The sequence below is a fragment of the Polypterus senegalus genome, chromosome 3, assembly GCF_016835505.1.
Source record: "Polypterus senegalus isolate Bchr_013 chromosome 3, ASM1683550v1, whole genome shotgun sequence".
Lineage (NCBI taxonomy): Eukaryota > Metazoa > Chordata > Cladistia > Polypteriformes > Polypteridae > Polypterus > Polypterus senegalus.
This window is the reverse complement of record NC_053156.1, coordinates 15644483-15669006: the sequence shown is the minus strand read 5'-3', so window position 1 is coordinate 15669006 and position 24524 is coordinate 15644483. Positions and strand designations below refer to the sequence as shown.

Below are 24524 nucleotides of genomic sequence, written 5' to 3'. Positions count from 1 at the left end.
GTGAGATTTGAAACAAGATTACTGTTCACATGGCCAACTGTACGTTGCATGCTCAAGAGTAAGCTCAGCGCACAGCTTGGTCATATTACAACCAGAGGGCCGAACTGACAATGAGGTATACAAAGAGATCTTTAACAGATAATTATTGGTATATTTTCCCTCAGTTTAAAAAGGTTTAATTTTCCTCTTAATAAAAATTTTAAGGCAGCACTTTGCCGCTGCGAAGCGCGGGTATTTTGCTAGTCTGAAAATAAAGAAAGGTGAAGGCCTCAGGAATGCTGATCTGCTCTTAGAAAAGAGAAAATCCACAATTACGGAAATGTCTGCTATTGCACAATGAGAGCAGCAACAAGCATGAAATTAAAGAACAAGTTTAATTAACAAGACGACTCTGTGCCTCATTAAGCAACTGGTTGGAGTGAAATTGGTTGAAGTTTGAGGACCTGACTTGGTTGGTCTTTTGTTGGCTCCCTCACCTCACATTTCATTTCTGTTTGGGTGCCATTTAAGGAAAGAAATTAAACAATTCAGAGGAAGGATGAAGACATTCAGGGAACAAATCTTTAAAAACAAGTCAATTAAAATGAAAGGAAAGGGAATTAATTAGCAATAAAATTAGGTGACTGATTAAGAAAAGGGTTAGAATGAAAACCTGCAGCCACTGGGGGCCCTCCAGGACCGGAGTTTGAGACCCCTACCTTACAGTGTTTTTAGTTTAAATTTGTCCTGCTTTGCTGTTTGAAATCAACAAAAACCACTTCAATTTCATCTGTTCACGATAAAACTTTCTGACCTTTCTTGCATTTCTCCAAATTTAATAACCGGTAAAATAAAATTAAATGTTCAATCCTTTTTACAATTTCCAGAAAAGTTTTATCTTTGCCATGTCTTTCGGGTTCATTTTGACCCACCATTGCTTTTAATAGATTCTTCCACTTCGTGTTGGGTATTTTGTTTGTTCACAATCCTTTTCTGTTTTAGCTGGGGTTCCCCTCCTAGCTCATGTTTACATTTCTTTTTTTTCTGTCTTTTGTTTACAAAAATTTCTTTCAATGTTGCTCTGTCCAGTTATTATTTCGTAGACATGTTTAATATAGTACAGAAGCCAAGAGACGACATGCAATATCATTATTTATCAAAATTGTTTCCTCGAGATAACAGACTAATTTTATTGAGATCTCAAGATAACAGACTCATTTTATCGAGATAACAGACTAACTTTATCGAGATATCGAGATAACAGACTAATTCTATCGAGATCTCGAGATAACAGACTAATTTTATCGAGATAACAGACTAACTTTATCGAGATCTCAAGATAACAGACTAATTTTATTGAGATAACAGACTAATTTTATCTTTTATTTTTTTGTTCTGTTTACAAATATTTATGCACTGTCATTTTAAGTATTTTGTGTGATTTGGTGCTGAAACCCCAAGTGATGGGACCACCCTGTCTATCACTGCTAGGGACCACCCAATAAAAGAATGCTGGGCAGTAAGCTAACTGGGGCTCATTTGAATGCGCTCAGGTGAAGTTTGGTAGTTTATTATTGTAAAGATTGTGTTTTTCTTTGATTTTTATTACTGGCTTTTGACTTTTTCCTTCTCTGGCTGTTGGACTCTCATTGGATTGTGTTTTTGGGATATTGTTGTGTGGGGTTGCCTTTTAAGTTTTTTTTCTTGTATTTTTTTTTTTTTTTTTTTTGTAATTTTTTAAAATTAATATCCTCTTTGTAAAGTTCTTGTAGGACTTGTCTCTTTACCAGACAGAATTTCCACAATTCCCCCTCTGGGGAGACATATTTGGAGATACTGAGGGTGTCTTATAAAATTTAAACTTTAAAAGCCTGCCCTCCATTTAGGGATCTCTGCTGGCAATTTCGCAATTTACTTGTTTCAAACAAGTCATAATGAAGTACTTCTCTGATTTAAGAATAAAGCCCAGTGCATAGTTGTGTTACTACTAGTGTGAAGTTCAGCTGAGCTATTATACAACTTGACATTCACATATTGTAATCTGGATGATGGTACATTACAAAAAGGGTTTTCATTTTATTTCAGATATAATGTGTTCAACAAGTTCATTTGAGTGCAAACAAGTGTAATGGTGTAGGTGGAGGTGTGTTCTATGGCCTGATGTCTGTTCAGGGGTTCTTGTCTTTTGTTTAAACTGGCCAATACGCTAGAGAGAGTCCGCTTACTAGCCAGTAGTTCTGTGGTTAAATCACGTGTATGTTGCCTTCCTTTAATCAACATGGAAAATACATTACAATATTCAATACAGAGGAGTCGGAGTCAGAAGTATCGGAAACTACAGAGTCGGAGTCAGAGTTGGCTTTGAAGGATTTATCTACCTACTGCACCAGCCACTGTAAAAACCCTCCACACTGTTCAGTGTGGTGCTGAGAGGTCACCCGTTGCACAGCTACACTTGGAACTCCTGCCGTGTGCTGGGAGCGGCAACACACTGTATCATTTTCATGATGAAATGCATTAAAGCAGGTATTAAACATGCACCATAGTGAGGTGGTAGTGCTGCTCCCTCGCAGTAAGGAGTCGCTGGGTGTACGTTCAGTGTAAAGAACTTTATGTCCGGTGTGACGAGGCTCTAAAAAACTGGATGTATGAATGGGTATCGCACAGGTTTAACTTAAATATTGTGTAAATGTTAGGTTTGTGATCTGGTGGTCGGAGACACAAACACAGAACTCAATGGGTGTTCTTCTGAGCGGGCTTTCTTTATTGCATGCATGCTGTCTCTGTCTGACGTACAAAACCCTCCGCTCCTGTCCTTCCTTTTTCTTTCTCCACCTAACCAATCGCCACACGATAAACGCCTTTGAGAAATTAAAACTAGTTATAAACTTAGACCATGGAGTGTTCAGAACTTCGTTATACATGTTTAATTATGCCATCCATTCAGGGTTGCGCCCATCCCAGCAAACATTGTGTGCAAGGCAGGAGCAAATCCTGAACGTGGCGCCAGCACATCGCAGGGTGAATACGAGCAATACATACACTAGCATGGTTAATACAGTATAACAAAACCCGCTATCCTACATGACTTTGAAAGGAAACTGAAGCACGCCGAGTACACCCACCAGAAAAAACATGCAAATTCAAAGCAGGGAACACCCAGGACCCCCTTGCTGCAAGGCAGCAGTGCAACCTCCACGCCACTTAGCCCCCACATGATTAATACATGCTTTAATGCATTTCATCATGAAAATGATATCAAGTATTTATCTTAGCATTCTAAATGTTCAGGGAGCGGGAATATCATGAAGTGAATGTATTCTGTGTGCTGTCTGCGCCACCTTTTAGATGAAGAGGAAGTCCGTTTAAGAAGCACATAGCGATTAACATGGCTCCGGTGTCCTACTTTGTCGAAGTATCCTACCGTAGTTTATTGTAAGTCGTAACATTAAACTTATAACGTTATACCATGTCATCATTTAACATGTTGTATTTAGAAGTCGTCTATCAAATTTATGGAAATGTTAACATTTCTCAATTTATTCTATAGGCATCATTTAATGCCTGAAAGAGACACAGCCTGATGCAAAGATTTCACAAGACGGTCATCACTCGTGCATGGATACAATGGCCTGTACAAGATCAAAAGTCACACATGCAAAATATACAACTTATAAAATGTTGACGGTAAATACCTATGCAGTAAACTGTAATAAATGCATTAATGTAGTAAGGCTAAGTTGCGTAATTTTGGTCTGCGCATGCGTAGTAACAGTGAGTAGATCATTTCGATGGGTAGGATGTTTCGTTAGAACACCGGGAACACTTAACACAAAGCATGTACTACATAACTTATGACGGGGTTTGAGAAAATCTCATTTTAAGATGAAATTTAGTTTACGATATTCTACTTTAATAACAACTTACGAGAATAAAGTCAACATGTCGACTTTAATCTCGACAAATGGCGAGAATTAAGTAGAAATGTCGACTTTAATATCGACGCTTATGACAAGAGTAAAGTGGAAAGGTCGAGAAAAAAGTCAACATGTCCTCACACTATTACACGGTACCCAGGTACATTACACAGTATTGGAAAAAAATACAACTTGGCTTGCAGTATTATCCAGTAGTATAGAAACGGTATTCACACATTTGAACATAATGGTCCACATCTGACCTTTTACATCCAATGTATCTCCAAACAACAGACGTGACTCCTTTTTCCAGCAAAAGTTCTTCTGTGTCGTCATGTTCAACTTTATCGTCTGCTACAGATTCAGTTTCAGAATGTTCTCTGTCCATTTTCACTGCGCAACACCTCTACTAACATATGGACTCCATTGTATACTTAGCGGTGTAGCAGTGAAAAAGAGCCCCCACGCAACACCTCTGTGGCATGTGTTTTAGTGGTGTAGCAGTGAAAAAGGTCCCCCTTAAACAGATTCCCGATGCACCACGTTCCGAACATTGTTTAGGCAATTTAAACCAGTGTTACAGTATAAGAAAAATCCATATCATAACAAAAATAAAAACGGTTTTTGGTATGAACCGGTATACCACCCAGCACTACTCCTGGGCTAATTAAGTGATGTCTTATTTCCCAAGTTCTGTGTTTTGAGAACAATATAGAGATTAGAAAACTAAGTTTGGTAAATATATATATATCCAGCAGTCCCCCGTGACCCTATAGTTAGGATACAGCAGGTTGGATAATGGATGAATGGAGATAGATATATATGTGTGTGTATATATGTATATGTGTGTGTGTGTGTGTATATATATATATATATATAGTAAAAGGCGCTATATAGCGCCCGACCCAACACAGATTGACGCAGAGGCACATGTAAAAACCAGCACACTGTTTATTTTTCTTCACCTGTGGGCACGTCTTTCCCGTGAACCCCACAGGCAATACACAGTCCCAAAACCACGTACACACAATACCAACAACACTTCCACCTTGCACCACCACTCCTCCCAGGCAACCTCGTCCTCTTCCTCCCGATTCTGGCTCCTTTGGCAGGGAGGCAGTCCCTTTTTATAGCCCTCCCGGAAGTGCTCCAGGTGTTGGTTCAGCTGGGGCTGATTGCACCTCCAGGCAGGGCTGTAGAGGTGTCCAGGTTGGCTCTGGGATCCTTGCAGCCCCTCACCTGGTGACCACCCCAGATCCCCACAGGGTTGGGGAGAACTCCAACTCCCATGGAACCCTGCGGGAGGCTGAGGCACCATCATGAACCAGGGAGGCTGCCACCAAGCGTCCCGGTGGAGGTATTGATGAGCCCCTGGCTGCTCCCCCGGTACATAAGTAGAAGGAACGTCCCGGCCAGGCATGGGATCCGGCCGTCCCCCACTATATATATATATATATATATATATATATATATATATATATATATATATATATAGTCACAGACGACTGGGGTTCTGACCCGGCAGGGATGCCTAAATGGACCGGAAGGTCATAAGAATAGCTTCCGGGCCACAAGGGGGCAACCGCCCTGGAGCAGAAAAGGACCACGGGAAAGGAGAAAAAGGGTTCTGGACTGTTTGGACCCGTGGCCACCGCCATGGGGCATCTTAAGCCTCCTAGAACCCTGGAGAACATTACTTCCGCCACACTTGGCAAGATGGTGGAGGAACCTGCCAGGGACCCCCGGAGTACTTCCAGGGCAAAGGGCAGCACTTCCGCCACACCAGGAAGTGCTGCCGGAAGATCGTCATCAGCCACCTGGAGCACATCCGGGCGGGAATAAAAGGCGCCGCCTCCCAGCAATCTGGGAGCTAGAGTCGTGAGAGGGAGCAGGACGAAGCTCCCAGGAGGAGATTGGCGGCCAAGGACTGAGAGAAAGAAGGATTGTTGGGTGATTATTGTTTTATGCATTGTGTGGTGTTTTGGGACTGTATTTATTTATGTTAAATAAATGTGTGAACTTTATAAAGATGTGGTCTCCAACTGGTGGTGTCCAGGCAAGTGTCATACTAATATATATATATATATATATATATATTATATTATTATATATATATAATGTGCCAAGCAGTTATATGGGTAGAATGTATTTTTTAACAGTATTTTCATCTAGATTTTCATTCTAATTTTCTAGGTGTTCTAATTGTTTAATTAATCCATTATTTACTAATTAGTGGGCCTGACGCTAAAGTAGTTGCAGCCTTTCACGATTGCGTGTTGTTTGCCAGAGTGTCTGCTCTGCTCATTTTTGTCATTAATAAGATCAACGAAGGGGGAAAAACTGCACAGAGAAAGGGCAAAATCGAATGAAATCAACAAAAGAGAGTTAAGCATTTAAATCTACTGCAAAAACATAAATATTTCTAAATGTCTTATAAATGTAAAAATCATGCTGTGCTTTTCTGAATGTAGAAGAGAAAAAGAATCCCAGCTAATTCAATGAGATCAGTGCTATCAGGTGTTGTGACTGATCCTCTGGGACCAAGTTTGGGAAGCACTGTTCTATCGGTATAACATAGGCTTAGAATGTGTGGACACTAGAGGGCACTGTTACTTCTCAAACCCAACACAACAGACACCGGGCAAGGGTTAAAAAGCACACAAATTCTTCACAATCATTTCCCCTACCACAGCCACAAGTAAATGTTTTGCACAACACTTAATTCTTCTTCTTTCTTTGTCTTTTACTCTTCCGCTTCTCCCAGCAACCTTCATCCACCTATCACCCGACTCAGCCTCACCTCTGTGAGGTTGGTCCTATCCTTTTCTATTGGCCAACCTGGACGTGCTTCTGCAAGCACTCCCGTGTCAGGTGGAAACATCATGCCATAAGTCTGTTCCACAGCACCCCCTGGCAGCACTCACGGTACCCAACAGGGCTGAAATATTGATTTCCAAGTCCCATGGTGCCCTATAGGAATCTGGGGCAAGGCTGTAATCCAGGGGAGCTGCCATCTGATGTTTTGGGGGAGGCAGTGCCCTAAAGCAGCTGCCTTCCCCCATCCTTCCATCTTTTGGGTATCACGGCCGGGTTGGGCTGCTGGCCATCCCTTACAGATAAAAAAAATCTGATGTTTGGGGCAACTAAAAAGGAATCTAATATATAATATATTAATATAATAATCATTGAGTCTGCAGTTAAACACATGATATATCCATTGGTCATATTTTTTGCTGATGAATCTCGTACAATCCACTCGTCAGTACAAATACACAACTTAAGGACAACGGTCATCGTCGCAGACAACTAGTTTTATATAAACACACTTCAACATCTCTCTATTATAAAAGGAAATCACAAGACGAGATTTTTTTCAAGTCACGCCCTCCTCTCAACCATATTTCATCACGCCCACGGTCCTCACACCTCTCATTCGTGTGAATGCTTTTGACGGACACAGTTCCTGCTCTCTCTGCTCTTATAAATGTTCACGTTTTACTCACTTTAAGATCCCAAATAAAGAAGACGTATTATATCCAAATCATGCTGAAGAATTTAATCCTGAAAGGTTATCAACAGAAGAAATGAGTACATGGGCAATCCTAGCACCGAGAAACGATGAAGTCAAATGAATTAACGTGAAAACTGTTGATCAGTTACACGGCAAATTGGTTAAATGTGTATCAATAGACTCTGCTGAAACAGTTGGTGCTGATCGTGCGGAAGATGAAAACATCAACTTACAATATCATGAAGAATATCGACAACCGTTAACACCGTCTGGTCTTCCACTGGCTGAATTGCTGTTTGAAGAAGGATATTTCCAAGAAAGGTACTGTATGTACATCTTCCGCGGATAACATTAGACACCAAAGGAGATCTTGATATGCCATTCATATTAAAATGTTAACCGTTTCCCGTTAGAATAGATTTTGCAAAGAAAATGAACAAATCACAGAGACAAACATTTGAAAAAGTCGGTTTTATTTATTAGAGAGAAAGAAACGAAATGCACTCACGGGCAGTTATACGTTACTCGCTGTAATGTAAAATAGTTCTGTTATGTATATGTAACAATTCTGGCAGAGCTGCAAAGTGGCTAGTGCGTAGCGCCAGCTTGGAGGTTGGCAAGCAAAGTGAGCAGGGCGGCAAAGCCCCTCTAGTATTCATAAATTAGGTAAAAAGCTATTATGGGATTTTTGTAAAACAAGGTGAAGCTGAACAGTTCGCAGCCTATAGTAGTGTGAAATGGATTCCTTTTAAAGAAACATTGCCGTGTGTGTGAACTCATTTTGTGAATCCGTTTAAAGTGCTTTCTTGAGTACTTTGTAAAGCTCCTTGTGATAATTTGCTCTGTTCAAGGCAACTGTTTTTTCCCCCACTGCATTTACTTTCTTTAGATTTAACAACCTATGTAGCCTTGCATTAAAGTAATCCAAATTTAGAAAAAGACTCTTGTGGTTATACAGATCCTTGATTATATTGTATGAGGTACAGAGGTTCATGAGAAAAAATAATTGTGTTTTTTTTTTTTTCTGTCTCTCTCTCTCTCTCTCCCCCTCTCAGTTTCCACGAGACGCAAAAATGCTTCCTTTCATCTAAAACAAAGCCGGGCATTGCAAGAACAATTGTAACAAAGCTGAAGTCTGCCAACCAGCGATATGAACGTTTTCTGGAGGGCAACTTTCCACGGTTTTACATTTTATATACCACCTTTTTCAGAGGTAAGTCACTAGTTACTTAATCACACTGACTGTGATGTCATTGTTCTTTTTACCCTTAAGCTACACTAAAACAATGCTGAGCAGTTGTCATAAGAGCAGTTACTCAGGCTTGACAAATACGTTTTGCCATCCTGTGGCAAGCAGCTACATTGTGTCTTTTCCTACATATACCCTTGTGTGTGTGTGTGTGTACTGCTGTAAATCGTGGCGACAGGTAGACTGACTCAAACGGAGGCTGCCGCATCAGTGAGGAAGATCCTGCCCGGCTCCTCTATATATATATATATATATATATATATATATATATATATATATATATATATATATATATATATATATATATATATTTTTCATATAGTCACGCACATGCGAGTAGGAGAACGTTTTATGGACCAGGTAATGTTAATTCCACGCCTGGCCAGGGGGTTGTCGGGTGCACCAAACCTTCTCCTGTTATCTCTGCAGACCAGCCGCGGGAAAACCTATCTGACTCAACTTTGAAGATGTCCCTTTCAGTTCCGGCACCTCGATTGATGCCACTTCCAGTTCCCCTACGTCACATCCGGTCTGACTAGTTAAAAGCGCCGTCTCTTCCAATCATGATCAGTTCTGTTTTGGACTCAGTTTTGTAAACAACGTTATCATTTTCACAACCTTTAGCAGCAAGGATCATGAAATATGGGTGGCTGTCCCAAACCTTTAAGTGTGTAGAATTTGATCATTTTACAGTGGCGTAGTCAGCAGGATGATGACCTTCTGGAGAAATCGGAAGTCTGGCCGAAAAATAGACTCGACACTATACGGATCTACGGCCAGACTTGAGTCTCTGCTGGTCTGCAGAGATAACAGGAGAAGGTTTAGTGCATGTCGCCACCCCCCTAGCCTGGCCTGGCGTGGAATTACCATCACTTGGTCCATACAACATCCTCCTACTCGCACGTGTGTGGCTATATATAGCTTATTGTCAAATAATGCAAAGAGTACGTGACACGTGTTTTACCCTTATTTGAGCTCATCAGGCATACACACTCCACTGCACCCCTTGCAGGGATCGAACCTCGGATGTCGGCGTCCGAAGCGAAGCCTCTTTACACTGCATTCGTAGTCCGAGTCCCGATCTGATTGTATGGGTGGTTACCTACCAGGTAACGCATATGAATGTAATTACTCCAGTCTCCAGGCTGTCAAATAAACGAACCACACGCTGTGGCGCAGTGTAACGAGGCTTCGCTTCTGATGCTGACATTAGCTGTTTAGACATTAATGGCTGTGTGTTGAATTATTTTGAGGGGACAGCAAATTTACACTGTTATACAAGCTGTATACAGACTTTACATTGTATCAAAGTGTCATATCTTCAGTGTTGTCCCATGAAAAGATACTATATAATAAAATATATACAACAATGTGAGGGGTGTACTCACTTTTATGAGATAAAATTATTATTATTATTAATATAATATAATATATATAATATTTTAAGTATATTATTCCTTGTTGCAAATGGATAATTGGGTATCAGTTTGTACAGACAAATGGTAATACCCGAACTATTCTGAAGCGACATTTGCACTGATTTGTGTTTTTCGTATCTCACACCCTCATACCCCTTTATTGTAAGATCGTCCCTTATCTACTGTGGACTCGAATCCAGACACACACAGACGGACATCGTCCGTTCCACCACACACAGTTTATTTACAGTTATTTACAATTAGTTACGTGCACTCCCCAGTGCTTCCTGCACCGTTCCCCCAATGTCCAGGCCACACAGTTCCAGTGCCTTTCTCCTGGCTGCCTCCAATCCTCTCTCCAGCTCTCTTTCCACCCGACTTCCGCTCTCGACTGAAGGGAGGCGGCCCCTTAAATAGGAACCCGGATGGGCTCCAGCAGCTCCCCGGCACTCCTCCATAGACACGCCCCAGTGTGGCGGAAGTGCCGGCTGCACACCCGGAAGCCGTCCGGTGTCCCCGGTCGTCTTCCCCAGCACTTCCTGGTGTGGCGGAAGTGCTGGGCTCCAGGGATATTCAGGCACCGGGGCGCCGCCTGGCGGTGGCCACGGGTCCCTACAGGGTTGGGCTTCCAAGCCCTTTACCCGAGGCCCCCAACACAACCAGGGCGGACGCCCCCTCGCGGTCTGGAGGAGGCACAAGCCCTCCTCCGGTCCTCCTGGGCGTCCCGGCCAGATGCCACACTACGATGGAGCGTTTGATCAGAAGAAAATATAAAGCTGGTTTTAAATTAATAGTCGTTGAAGTGGCAAAAGAAATTGGTAACTGCACTGCTGCAACAAAATTCAATGTGTCCGAGAAACTGATGTGTGGTCGGAAGATGTAAAAAATAAAAAAAATTAAGTATTGCATTTTTGAACGGGCATATAAGATTTTTATGATCGATTTTTTTTGGGTTTCAAGACCTGACTTATACACGAGTATATACGATGTGGCGGACCAGACTGAACAGTACCTCCCCCGGGACGCTAGATGGCAGTCCCCCTTGGGTGGCAGTGGTGCCTCGGATTCCCACAGGGCTCCATGGGAGATGGAGCTTTCTACAACCCTGTTGGGATCCAGGGGTGCCGCCAGGGGGCGGTGCAGTAGTTCCTGAGCCCATGTAGATGGTTCTTCTGCCACACCCAAAAGTGCAGCCGGAAATGGATCATCAAACACCTGGAGCACTTCCAGGCAGGCTATAAAAGAAGCCAGCAGCCACCACTCCGAGAGCGAGAGTCGGGAGGAGAGAGACACAAAGCTTGCCGGAGACAAGTGGAGGAGAGGAGAAGAGAAGATTTATTATGAGTAGTATGTGCTATTGTGCTTATTTGGATCTGTGTTGTGCCTGTGGCAACAGGGAAGGTGTTGCCCACAGGTGAAGAAAAGAGAATAAAAAATGTTTGTTTTTATAAGTGTGCCTCTAGTGTCTCTCTGTGTCGGATTGGGTGGCTGGCACACCCCCTAATGGTCTTGTTACAACGGTAATAACATCCATATTGATTGCTAAAACTGAGTGGGACCTGTCATTGTCATTTTGTTAAACATGTGTGGTGTGAACCCCAATGAAATGGAACAAAGAGAAGGTTCCAGAGAATACGGAAACTGACTGCGCCAGTCTGCTAGCGAGAAAAATATATACAGAAGGAAACTGTCAGGGTCCATCGACTTCCCAATCTGCAATATTTAATGGCCTGAATACTTCTGACATCATTGAAGGCCTCATCCAGTTGATCTTTGACTTCAGGGTCAACTGATGGAATACCAAGGCCCCACAGAAAGGAAGTCTATTAGCGAGGCGTCAGCCACAGATTCAGATTTATAGGCACGAAAGAAAGTAATTGAAGCTGGCCTTGTACGTCCTATCCAGCCAACAGACAGAGGATTGTTCCAGAAGGGTGCGCAGGCTGCATAAAATGACAGGATTGAGGCTGACTTAAACAATGTGGCGGAGGAGTTTTACTGGCCTTGCTTCTACTAAAGGAATAATACTGAGACTGTAATATGAGATGTATGTTCTTAGTAAGAGACATTGTCAGTTATCTCCATGAGCCACTGTAGCATGCAGCATATATAATGAACAATTACCTCTTTGTAATTTAGGCTTTTAAATGGCTATGCAGACGGTGTGTGGGTGGGTGGGTGTGTGCGTGCGTGTGTGTGTACAGTAATATGCAATATATTCATATTTTACATAGATTTTGGGGCAGCATGGAGGCACAGTGGTAGCACTGCCGCATCACAGTAAAGAGACCAGGGTTCATGTCCTTGGGTCCTCCCTGCCTGTAACTTGCATGTTCTCCCTCCTGTCTGGATGGGTTTCCTCTGGCTGCTCCTGTTTCCTACCGCAGTCCAAAGACATGCAGGTCAAGTGAATTGGCGGTCTGATATTGGCCCTAGAGTGTGTGTGTGTGTGTTTGTGTGAGCCCTGCGATGGACCAGTGCCCTGTTCAGGGTTTTGTTTCCTGCCTTGCACCCTATGCTACCTGGGATGGCTCCAGCAGACCCCCGTGACCCTGTTCAGGACTAAGTGGGTTAGAACATGACTGACTGACATAGATTTAGCTTACACATATACCCCCATATACACGCACTGGCCACTTTATTAGGTACACCTGCTCAACTGCTTGTTAACGCAAATATCTAATCACATGGCAGCAACTCAATATTTTCACACAGGTAGACCTGTCAGGGCAGCCTGCTGAAGTTCAAACTGAATCGGGATGGGGAAGAAAGATGGCATCTTTGTTGGTGCCAGATGAGCTGGTCTGAGTATTTCAAAAACTGAGGATCTACTGGGATTTTCACACACAGACATCTCCAGGTTTAGAGCGAATGGTCTGAACAAAGGGAAAATATCCACTAAAAACATACATTTCATATTACAGTCTCAGTGAACGGCAGTCCTCTGGGTGACAGTGCCTTTTTAAGGTCAGAGAAGAATGGCCAACAGGAACTCGAATAAGTACTCATCACACCTGAGGTGTGCAGAAGAGCTGCTCTGAACACACAACACGTCACACCTTGAAGCAGGTGGGCTACAGCAGCAGGAGACCCCACCGGGTGACATTCCTGTCAGCTAAGAACAGGCATCTGTGCCTTCAATTTGCACAGGCTCACCAGAATTGGAAATTAGAAGATTGGAGAAATGTGGCCTGGTCTGACGAGTCTCGATTACTGCTGTAACATTCAGATGGTGGGGTCAGCAACATGAAAGCAGGGATCCATCCTGCCTTGTATCAACTGTTCAGGCTGCCGCAGGTGGTGTGCTGGTGTGGGGGATATTTTCTTGGCACACTTTGGGCCCCTTAGTACAAATTGAGCATCATTCAAATGGCACAGCCTACCTCTGTATTGTTGCTGACCGTGTGAATCCCTTTATGACTGCCATCTTCTGATGGCTCCTTCCAGCAGGATAACGCACCATGTCACAAAGCTCAGATCATCTGAAACTGGTTTCTTGAACATGACAATGAGCTCACTGGACTCAAATGGCCTCCACAGTCTCCAGATCTCAATCCAATAGAACACCTTTGGGATGTGGTGGAACGGGAGATTGGCATCATGGATGTACAGCCGACAAACCTGCAGATTTCTGCAGAATGCTATCACATTAGTATGGACCACAGTCAATGAGGAATGTTTCCATCACTTTGTTGAATCAATGCCACAAAGAATTACAGCAGTTCTGAATTTACTACTAGTGAGGTGTACCTAATAAACTGGCCGTTGAGTGAATTAGAAGTCTTTTAGTTTGTACTTGGGACTATGAGAGACTGTGAACCCTATTTAAAATGTTTAACATTGCTTTGCTCGAAGCACGTGGTGTCCCATTAATTGTTCCTCAAAAATGTGACAGGGAGATAAAGCAGGAAAACCATATGTGGTGTTAACAGACCCTCTCGGCCCTACTTGCTACTTTGGAATCACAAAGCCAATGTGGCAGTCCTAGGTTTGACTACAGGAAAGCTCCAACAGCTCTAAGGAAACCAGAAACTAGTTCTACCAAAATTAGGTTTTGAATAATTGTATTAAAATAAGTAACTATTCAAATATAATTGATGGTAGGCTAAAAGATCTCAATGCTATTACATTTGTATATACCATTGCTTCCTAAACTTGGCCCTGGGGGCTGGCTGCAGGTTTTGTTCCCACCAGCTTCTGTTTTGAATTGGACTCTTGGGCTAATCAAGTGAACTGTTATTTTTCAAGTTCTCTGTTTTGGGAACAATATAGAAATTAGAAAACAAAGTATGGTTAAAAAAAAAAATTAAAATGTACCAAGTAGTTATATGGGAATAATGTATTTTTTAACAATATTTTCATCTTGATTTTCATTCTACTTTTCCAGGTGTTCTAATTGTTTAATTAATCCATTATTTAATAAGTAGTGGGGCTGACACTAAAGTAGTTGCAGCCTTTGCTTATTCAGTGTTGTTTGCCTGTGTGTCTGCTCCGCTCGTTTTTAATTGTCATTAATAAGATACAACAAAGGGGGAAAACTGCACAGAGAAAGGGCAAAATAGAATGAAATCGACAAAAGAAAGTGAAGCATTTCAATCGAAAGCAAAAGCAGAAATTTTGTAAACTAGCCATCCCCTGTGGCCCTGCCCACGTAGTAGTGAAACAGGACAGCGAGAAGAGCCCCGCCCATGTTCCCATTCCTGACGTCACACCTCCCCCTCCCCTCGGATTAGCGCAAATATATCGCTCCTGCAAATGAGCTATGATTCTTAGCGTGATTAGAGAAATCGCAAAATCAACCAGAATGTTCAAGAAAATTCTAGAAAAAAAAAAACGTCTAAATCTGTAGTTGCAGATATACAGGGGTACCTCTGGTCACGACCGTAATTTGTTCCAAAACGTAATTTCCCCATAAGATTGTATGTAAATACAATTAATTTGTTCCAGACTGTACAAACTGTATGTAAATATATATATTTTTTAAGCACAAAAATAGTTAATTATACCATAGAATGCACAGTGTAATAGTAAACTAATGTAAAAACATTGAATAACACTGAGAAAACCCTGAACAACAGAGAAAACTAATGTTATAAGAGTTCGCGCTACACCCTTATGAACCACTCGCTGTAAACACTTTTTTTATCAGTTTTAAACAGCACAGGGGAAAAAATTAAATGCCACTTCTCTTGCAAAACTTTTCAAACCATCCTCTACTGGCTTTAAATTCCTCACCTTTACCACTCGGATGAGGATTTTTTTTTTAAAGCAAATCGCCATGAATCTTCCTGGCTTTCTCGCATATGATCGCCTCGCTTACGCTATCCCCTGCAAGGTGCTTCTTGTTCAGCAACAGTTTTTCCTCCTCTTCCAGCACTTGAGGCCTCTGCTTGGTTAACATTGTAACTTCTTTTGCAACATCAGCTGCTTTGTTAGGCCCTGTATACGCAAACAAAAGAAAATGGGAAATGGAGAATGTGAAATCATTGGCGCATACAAACGCAAGTAGGGAAACTAGCCGCCAGTGTTTTTGTTCTCCACCAGAGTGTGTGGTCGTGAACAGATGCAAAATTTTGGCAAAGTTTTTGATCGTAACCTGATTTGTACATGTTCGGAAACATTCGTGACCAGAGGTTCTACTGTGTATGTGTGTGTGTATATATACATATATGTATATAATATATATATATATATATATATGTATATATATATATATATATATATATATATATATATATATATATATATATATACAGTCATGTGAAAACATTAGGACACCCTTTGAAAGCATGTGGTTTTTGTAACATTTTTAATAAATGGTTATTTCATCTCCGTTTCAACAATACAGAGAGATTAAAGTAATCCAACTAAACAAAGAAAACTGAAGAAAAGTCTTTTCAAGATCTTCTGTAAATGTCATTCTACAAAAATGCCTATTCTAACTGAGGAAAAGATAGGACACCCTCACATGTATTCCCTCTTAAATTGGCTCAGATCTCACACAGGTATATCACACCAGGTGCACATAATTAGTAGATCGTTACTCTGCATGTTGAATGAGGCTTGCCCTATTTAAACCTCAGACATTTAGTTTGGTGTGCTCCTGACTGTTGAAGTGAGAGTGAGCACCATGGTGAGAACAAAAGAGCTGTCAGAGGACTTCAGAAAAGATTGTAGCAGCCTATGAGTCTGGGAAGGGATTTAAAAGATCTCAAAAGATTTTGAAATCAGCCATTCCACTGTCCGGAAGATAGTCTACAAGTGGAGGGCTTTCAAAACAACTGCCAACATGCCCAGGACTGGTCGCCCCAGCAAGTTCACCCCAAGAGCAGACCGCAAGATGCTAAAAGAGGTCTCCAAAACCCTAAAGTGTCATCTCGAGAACTACAGCAGGCTCTGGCTACTGTTGATGTAGAAGTACATGCCTCTACAATCAGAAAGAGACTGTACAAGTTTAACTTGCATGGGAGGTGTGCAAGGAGGAAACCTTTGCTTTCCAAGAGAAACATCGAGGCCAGACTGACATTTGCCAGAGATAAAGTTGACAAAGACCAGGACTTCTGGAATAATGTTCTTTGGACAGATGAGTCCAAAATTGAATTATTTGGACACAACAGCAGAGGACATGTTTGGCGTAAACCAAACACAGCATTCCAAGAAAAGAACCTCATACCAACTGTGAAGCATGGAGGTGGAAGTGTCATGGTTTGGGGCTGCTTTGCTGCAGCAGGACCTGGTCAGCTCACCATCATAGAATCCACGATGAATTCTACTGTGTATCAGAAGGTGCTTGAAGAACATGTGAGACCATCAGTTAGAAAATTAAAGCTGAAGCGGAACTGGACCATGCAACATGACAATGACCCAAAACATACTAGTAAATCAACCAAAGATTGGCTGAAAAAGAAGAAATGGAGAGTCCTGGAATGGCCAAGTCAAAGTCCAGATTTGAATCCCATTGAGATGCTGTGGGGTGACTTGAAAAGGGCTGTACGTGCAAGAAACCCCTCAAACATCTCACAGCTGAAAAAGTTCTGCATTGAGGAGTGGGGTAAAATTTCCTCAGACCGATGTCGAAGACTGGTAGATGGCTACAAGAACCGTCTCACTGCAGTTATTTCAGCCAAAGGAGGTAACACTCGCTATTAGGGGCAAGGGTGTCCTATCTTTTTCCTCAGTTAGAATAGGCATTTTTGTAGAATGACATTTACAGAAGATCTTGAAAAGACTTTTCTCAGTTTTCTTTGTTTAGTTGGATTACTTTAATCTCTGTATTGTTGAAACGGAGATGAAATAACCATTTATTAAAAATGTTACAAAAAACCACATGCTTTCAAAGGGTGTCCTAATGTTTTCACATGACTGTATATATACAGTGGAACCTCGAGATACGAGTTTAATTCGTTCCAGCACTGAGCTTGTATAGCGAATTTCTCGTATCTAGAACAAACTTCCCCATTGAAAATAATGGAAATCCAGTTAATCCGTTCCACACCCCCAAAAATATCGACATAAAAATCAATTTTCCTAACAAATAACACTGATAAATAATACATACAAGTGGAACCTCGGTTTGCGAGTAACTTGGTTTACGAGTGTTTTGCAAGACGAGCTAAATTTTTTAATTAATTTTGACTTGATAAAACGAGCGATGTCTTGCAATACGAGTAGTATGGATACACTTTGTCTGCTGAGCGTCATGTGATCATAACTGAGCTGATGGTTCTTCTCTCTCTCTCTCTCTCTCTCTCTCGCTCGTGCACACCTCTCTCTCTCTCTGTCGCTCATGCACGTCTCTCTCTCTCTCTCTCTCCCTCCTCTTATCTCGCTCTCGCGGGCACGCCTCTCTCTCTCTCCTCTTGAGGGTAGAGAAAAGCCAAGCAAAATGACACCTTTTATTGGCTAACTAAAAAGATTACAATATGCAAGCTTTTGAGGCAACTCAGGCCCCTTCTTCAGGCAAGATGTAATCAAAGCTTGCAGCGTCAGCTTGGGTGAATCCCCGAGTCAAGGCGGATCGGGAAACGCGTCACGCATAACCACAGCCTGGCTCGTGGCTCGTTATGCGAGCTAATGCTCTTATTTACATCTGAATTTTTCACTCATACTTTCCTCATATCTTGAATTTCTTGTATACAGAGCTGTTCGTATCTCAAGGTTCCACTATATATATATATTATGTGGTCCTGGTCAAGACAATCTCCTGAACTCCAAACTGAATGTTAGAATGGGAAAGAAAGGTGATTTAAGCAATTATGAGCGTGGCATGGTTGTTGGTGCCAGACGGGCCGGTCTGAGTATTTCACCATTGCATATTGTAATCTTTTTAGTTAGCCAATAAAAGGTGTCATTTTGCTTGGCTTTTCTCTACATTCATAATGGCTAACATGGTACAACACCCTAGTACTCCTCTTGAGGGCAATCGTCTCCTATTCTCCGTCTGCATGTCCGCGATATTTTTGAATACGCTTATACGGCGAACTGCTACAGCGAAACAATGAAATTACAAGCGCACAAACGCATAGATCCTCACGCTACGGGAGAACAAGGAACACTGAGTAAGCTGACGGGCTGGCAGCATCAGCTTGGGTGAATCCCCGAGTCGAGGCAGATCGGGAAACGCGTCACGCATAACCACAGCCTGGCTCGTGGCTCGTTATGCGAGCTAATGCTCGTATTTAGATCCGAATTTTTCGCTCATACTTTCCTCGTATCTTGAATTTCTTGTATACAGAGCTGTTCTATTATATACAGTATATATATTTTATAAGAGAGTGAGATGTCTTATAAATGTAAAAACCATGCTGCTGTGCTTTCTGAATGTAGAATAAGAGAAAAAAAAAATTCCAGCTAATCCAATGAGGTGAGTGCTATCAGGTGTTGTCACTGATTAGGAATCTTCTTGGAACAAAAACCTGCAGCCACGGTGGGGTCCCCCAGGACCGAGTTTGGGAAGCACTGGTCTATAACATGCCTTTATATATGGCGTTGTTGTTATTATTTTTGATTTTTTTAACTCACGTTTCACTTGTGCACTGATGCTCCTTCTCATAGAAGGATTTTCTATGCAGGGACAGTGACCTGATCAAAGGGAAAAATGGAGCCAAGACACTTCACATGCTTGTAATGCTTATATGAATCCCCTTGTTGCAGACTTTAATTTAAGGGGATTTGTGTTCATTTCATTTCAATTTCAGGGCACTATAATGTTTGGGACACAGCAAAGGCAGGTCTATTAAACCAGTTGTCATATTTAAGACTTTGTCGCGTGTCCCTCACATGCAATGTGTGCTTGAAGTCTGCGATTCACAGACACCAACAGGTGCCAATGTTCTTCTCTGGTGATGCTCAGCCAAGCCGTCTTTAGTTTCTGCTTGATTTGGGGGGCTTGTCCCCTCAAGTTTTCTCTTCAGCATATGGAAGGCCTGCTTGGTTGTATTGAAATCACATGACTGGCCTGGCCAGAATGTTCCATTTTGTAGCTTTGATAATCTCCTGTGAGTTCTCAGCAGCCAGTTCGGCTCCTTATCTTGTAGGATGAAGTGCCGTCCAGTGAGTTTAGAGACATTTACAGGAACTTGAGCAGAATTCATTGTGCCGTCAGTAGTTCCGTGATAAATGAAGAGAAGTATGCCAGGACCTATGGCAGTCATACATGCCCAAGCCATAACACCCCTAGCACCGCCATGTTTAACAGATGAGGTGGTCCGTTTTGGGCATTTCCTTGTCGTCTCCACACTTTGCTCTCACCATCACTCTGTTGAGGTTCATCTTTGTCTCTTCCTTCCACAAGACCTTTTCCCAGAATTCTGCAGGCTCTTTGAAGTCCTTTCTCACAAACTGTAAGCTGACATCCTGTTTTTGTGGTGTTCATTTTGCTGTGTGTCCCCCTCTGTGTTTCTGTTCATGAAGTCTTCTGCTGATACTCGTCTCTAACACAACCACATCGGCCCCGTAATCACTGTGTGTGATCTGTCGAACAGGCTTTTGGGGGCTTTTTCTTGACCAAAGTGAGGATTCTTCTGTCCTCGGCAATGGAGGTCTTCCTTGGTCTACCAGTCCCTTTGTGATTCCTGAGCCCACCTGTGTATTCTTTCTTCTTCATGATGTTCTAGGCCAGTGGTGGCGAACCTATGGCACGCGTGCCAAAGGGGGCACTTAGAGCCCTCTCAGTGGGCACGCGCGCCGTCGCCCGAGCACAGAGTTCGTTACTATAAAGCCAGAGGAATGCGTGGCCGGGCTGCTCCCCTCACCGCTCCCCCTCTTCACGCACACCGGAGGACTTTTCTCATATCACCCGCCTCTGCCCAGCAGCCCAATGGGAGCGCTTCCTTCCTCTCCTGTCTGGGGTAAGGCGGGCGGCACACATGCTGCTTAAGGGTGCGGCACGGACTGCAGCCTTTTGAGTCTGTGATTCCCGTGGTGGGGTTGGAGGGGATGTGGTATAGCGGGTCCACAGCTCAAAATTGAAAAGGCCAGTTTTAACAGATAATTGGCCACTCGCGGCTTAAAGGAGGTTATGGTAGAGTGGCGGAGCGGTTTCGGGAGCTTTGTGATGCGGGCAGTCCTCGCTAAGTGCACAGGTGAGGAGTCGCCTGCATCTGTAATTATTGCCGGAGTTGCTAATCGCCACACCTGATCCACGATCCCGTAATATATAATGGAAGCTTTGGGGGCGGAGCTTAATAGGGAAGACCTGCGTGAAACACTTGAGAGGATCGAAGGGATGACAAAGGACAGCACAGTTAGTTATGAAAATGAAATCCTTAAAGTGTGGAATTCTCTGCCAAATAATCTTAAGTCAATGAAGGCACTTGAGATTGCTTTCCTTACTTTGTTTGGAACATCTTATGCTTGTGCGCAGCCGTTTTCAGCTTTGAATTAAATCAAATCTGACACCAGAAACAGACTAACAGATGACCTGAGTGCTGCATGTGTTGCTCTCAAGCTTACAAAGTATGAGCCAAGGTTAGACAAATTATCAGCATGCATACAACAGCAAAAAGCACATTAATTGTTCAAAAGCATACCGAATGCAAACTTTTACCTTTCAACAAAAAGTTGTTTGTATCATTGAAAGCTCCGCTATTATGTTTTTCTTTTAAGACAAAAGATGTTAATGTATGAGTTGCTTTTCTAAACTAAAAGCTCAGTAGATAGACAGACAGACAGAGCATCAGTATTGGCAGTTCAGTCCAATTTATCATCCAGCTGCACTCCCAGGTATTTATAGGTCTGTACCCTCTGCACACACTCACCTCTGATGATCACGGGGTCCATAAGGGGCCTGGGCCTCCTAAAATCCACCACCAGCTCCTTGGTTATGCTGGTGTTCAGTTTTAGGTGGTATTCAGGTTAAATTGCCATGTTGGCACTTTGCGATAAATAAGTGGGTTTTGGATTGCAGTTTCGGCACTTGGTTTCTAAATGGTTCGCCATCACTGTTCTAGGCAGTTCATTGAGGTCATCTTCCTGATGTCTGATGTGTGACCAAAGTGTGTGCAAATCCCCTTAAATGAAAATCTGCAATGTGCACTTTAATCACAACGTCTGAATGTTTGATTTGTCATTTTAAACTGTGGAACAGAAAGGAAAATGTGTCTTTGTCCCAAACATTATGGAGGGAGCTGTGTGTTCCTCAAGGATTCCCGCTGTCCTTGTTGATGTGTTGCACGCTCAGTCTGTTTGTGTTTCACAAATGGAGTTGCTGAAATTAATAAATGTTGCATGATGATCTTTAAATATTTCTTCCTCGTTATATTTTAAAATTTGGCATACACTTTAATTAGCAGCAACTAAATAAAAAAAATGAAGAAATAATACACAGCAATTTTTTTAAGTACAAGAAGTGTAAAAAAGAAAATAGTGCGAAGCAGCCCGCTTTGATACGTTTGCAGAGAGTTATGATGGTAGTCAAAGAATATCATACTGGCTTAAACTGAACAGGATTCTTTTGTCTCTTTACAGATTCAGCAAAAATATAACACATACTTGTAACGGCCGACCCCTTACCCAGCCGGCAGCTACACTTCCAAGACTTGTGGCCTGGATTAATTACTGAGGCTAATCTATAAATACCAAGCCGTACCTCTAACATAAAATTTTCCCAACAATCGACGGTTAAAACATAAGCACACAAAAGCGGATCTGTAAAAATAGATGGATAAATATATTCAATGAGACCATAACAAAAAACGCAAACTTCACACGTGTAAAATAAGTATATATATAGATATGTATATCCCTCCACCAAACTAACAACGTGACAACACCATATATACAATAACAAACCCTCCCTTGTCCTAGTAACATAACAAACACAAATAACAATGAGTGAATACGGAAAATGCCAATGATAGTGAACTTGAGTCCGAGTATACAACTGTCCTCACTACAGATGACTGGTCAACAGATAAGTAATGTGTTTGAATTAACCGGAAAAAATGGAGCAACCTCACCGTGAATCCTCGGCGTGTGGTGGATAATGTAGTCCAACCCCGGGGTCTCTGGCGATGATTGAATTGATGCAAGTCCGGCAGAATGAAAAACAAACTGGTTACAAAAGCGCAATGTGGAAAACGGAAGGTAAAGTTGGTTCGTTGTCGTGAAAATGTAATCTCCGTCTATCTCCTTCTCCCTCCTCTGTTCTCTCCTGATTGTTTATATAGCAATGAGCCAGGTGTAATTGATTGATTGTAAACAGGTGCTTTCCATCTTGGGGCTGCGGTCTCTCTCCATCATCCGTCCCCCCTGTATTTACGGGGACGACATTCACTGACGCACACATTACAAACAGCAAACGGGACGATAGAAACAAAACGCATTCAGTACAAACATTGCAAACACTATTACTATGTAGCCCCGCTACATACTGATGCATCTCAATAAATTAGAATATCATCGAAAAGTTAATTTATTTCAGTAATTCAATTCAAAAAGTGAAACTCCTATATTTACATAGATTCATTACACAGAGAGTGATCTATTTCAAGTGTTCAGAGGGGACTGGGCGGTCTTGTGGTCTGGAATCCTTACAGATTTTATTTTTTTTCTCCAGCCTCTGGAGTTTTTTTGTTTTTTCTGTCCACCCTGGCCATCGAACCTTACTTATTCTATGTTAATTAATGTTGACTTACGTTTATTTTTTATTGTGTCTTCTATTTTTCTATTCTTCATTTTGTAAAGCACTTTGAGCTACATTTTTTTGTATGAAAATGTGCTATATAAATAAATGTTGTTGTTATTGTTGTGTTTATTTCTCTTTATTTTGCTGATTATGGCCTGCAGATAATGAAAATCCAAAATTCATTATCTCAGAAAGTTAGAATATTGTGACAAAGTTCAATCTTGTAGACTCCTGGTGTGACACTCCACTCAGCTAATTAACTTCAAATACCTGAAACGAGGTCCTGAGCCCTGAAATGGTCTCTCAGTCTGGTTCAGTAGGCCACACAATCAGACTGCTGACTTGACGGTTGTCCAGAAGACAGTCATTGAGACCCTCCAGAAGGAGGGGACACCACCTAACGTCACTGCTAAAGAAGCTGGAAGATCACAGAGTGCTGTAGCCAGGCAGATTAATGGAAAGTGGAGTGGAAGGGAAAAAATGTGACAGCAGAAAAAGAAGCACAAGCAACGGGGATGAGCGCAACCTAAAGAGGATTGTGAAGAATTTGGGAGGGGGGAATTGACAAGGAGTGGACTGCGGCTGGAGTCAGTGCTTCAAGAGCCACCACACACAGACAGATATGTGTATCGGGGATGTGGGCTACAAGTATCGCAGCATTCCTGGTGTCAACGAGAGACAATGTCAGAAGCGTCTTACCTGGGCTAAGGAGAAAATGGACTGGACTGTTAACAGCTCGGTGGTCCAAAGTACTCTCTTCAGATCCATTTGGAAATCGGGGTCGGTCCCAGAATCTGGAGGAAGAGTGGAGAGGCCCAGAATCCAAGTTGCTTGAGGTCCAGTGTGAAGTTTCCACAGTCAGTGATGATTTGGGGAGCCATGTCATCTGCTGGTGTTGGTCCACTATGTTTTATTTATCAAGTCCAAGGTCAGCACAGCCAGCCGTCTACCAGGAGATTTTCGACCATTTCATGTGCACCTCTGCTGATGAGCTTTATGGAGATTCTGTTTTCATTTTCCAGCAGGACTTGGCACCTGCCCACACTTCCAAAAGTACTAATACCTGGTTTAATGACCATGGTGTGTATCACTGTGCAAACTCGCCTGACCCAAACCCCATAGAGAATCTATCAAGAGGAAGATGAGAGACAGCAGAGCCAACAATGCAGACAAGCTGAAGGCCGTGATCAAAGCATCCTGGGCTTCCATAACACCTCAGCAGTGCCACAGGCTGATCGCCTCCATGCCAGTCATTCATGCCAAAGGAGCCCCGAACAAGCATTGAGTGCCTGCATGGACAGACTTTTCAGTTGGCCGATTAAAA

General features: G+C 42.3%; 1 protein-coding gene across 1 annotated transcript in view; it reads left to right on the top strand.

Annotated features, from left to right (window-relative positions):
* Positions 1-24524, top strand: part of letmd1 (LETM1 domain containing 1) — a 66431-nt gene that overhangs the window by 6293 nt on the left and 35614 nt on the right. The window contains exon 2 of the mRNA XM_039746691.1: positions 8463-8620. Within this exon, the coding sequence (XP_039602625.1) occupies positions 8463-8620 (158 nt within the window). The remainder of the gene's footprint in view (positions 1-8462; positions 8621-24524) is intronic.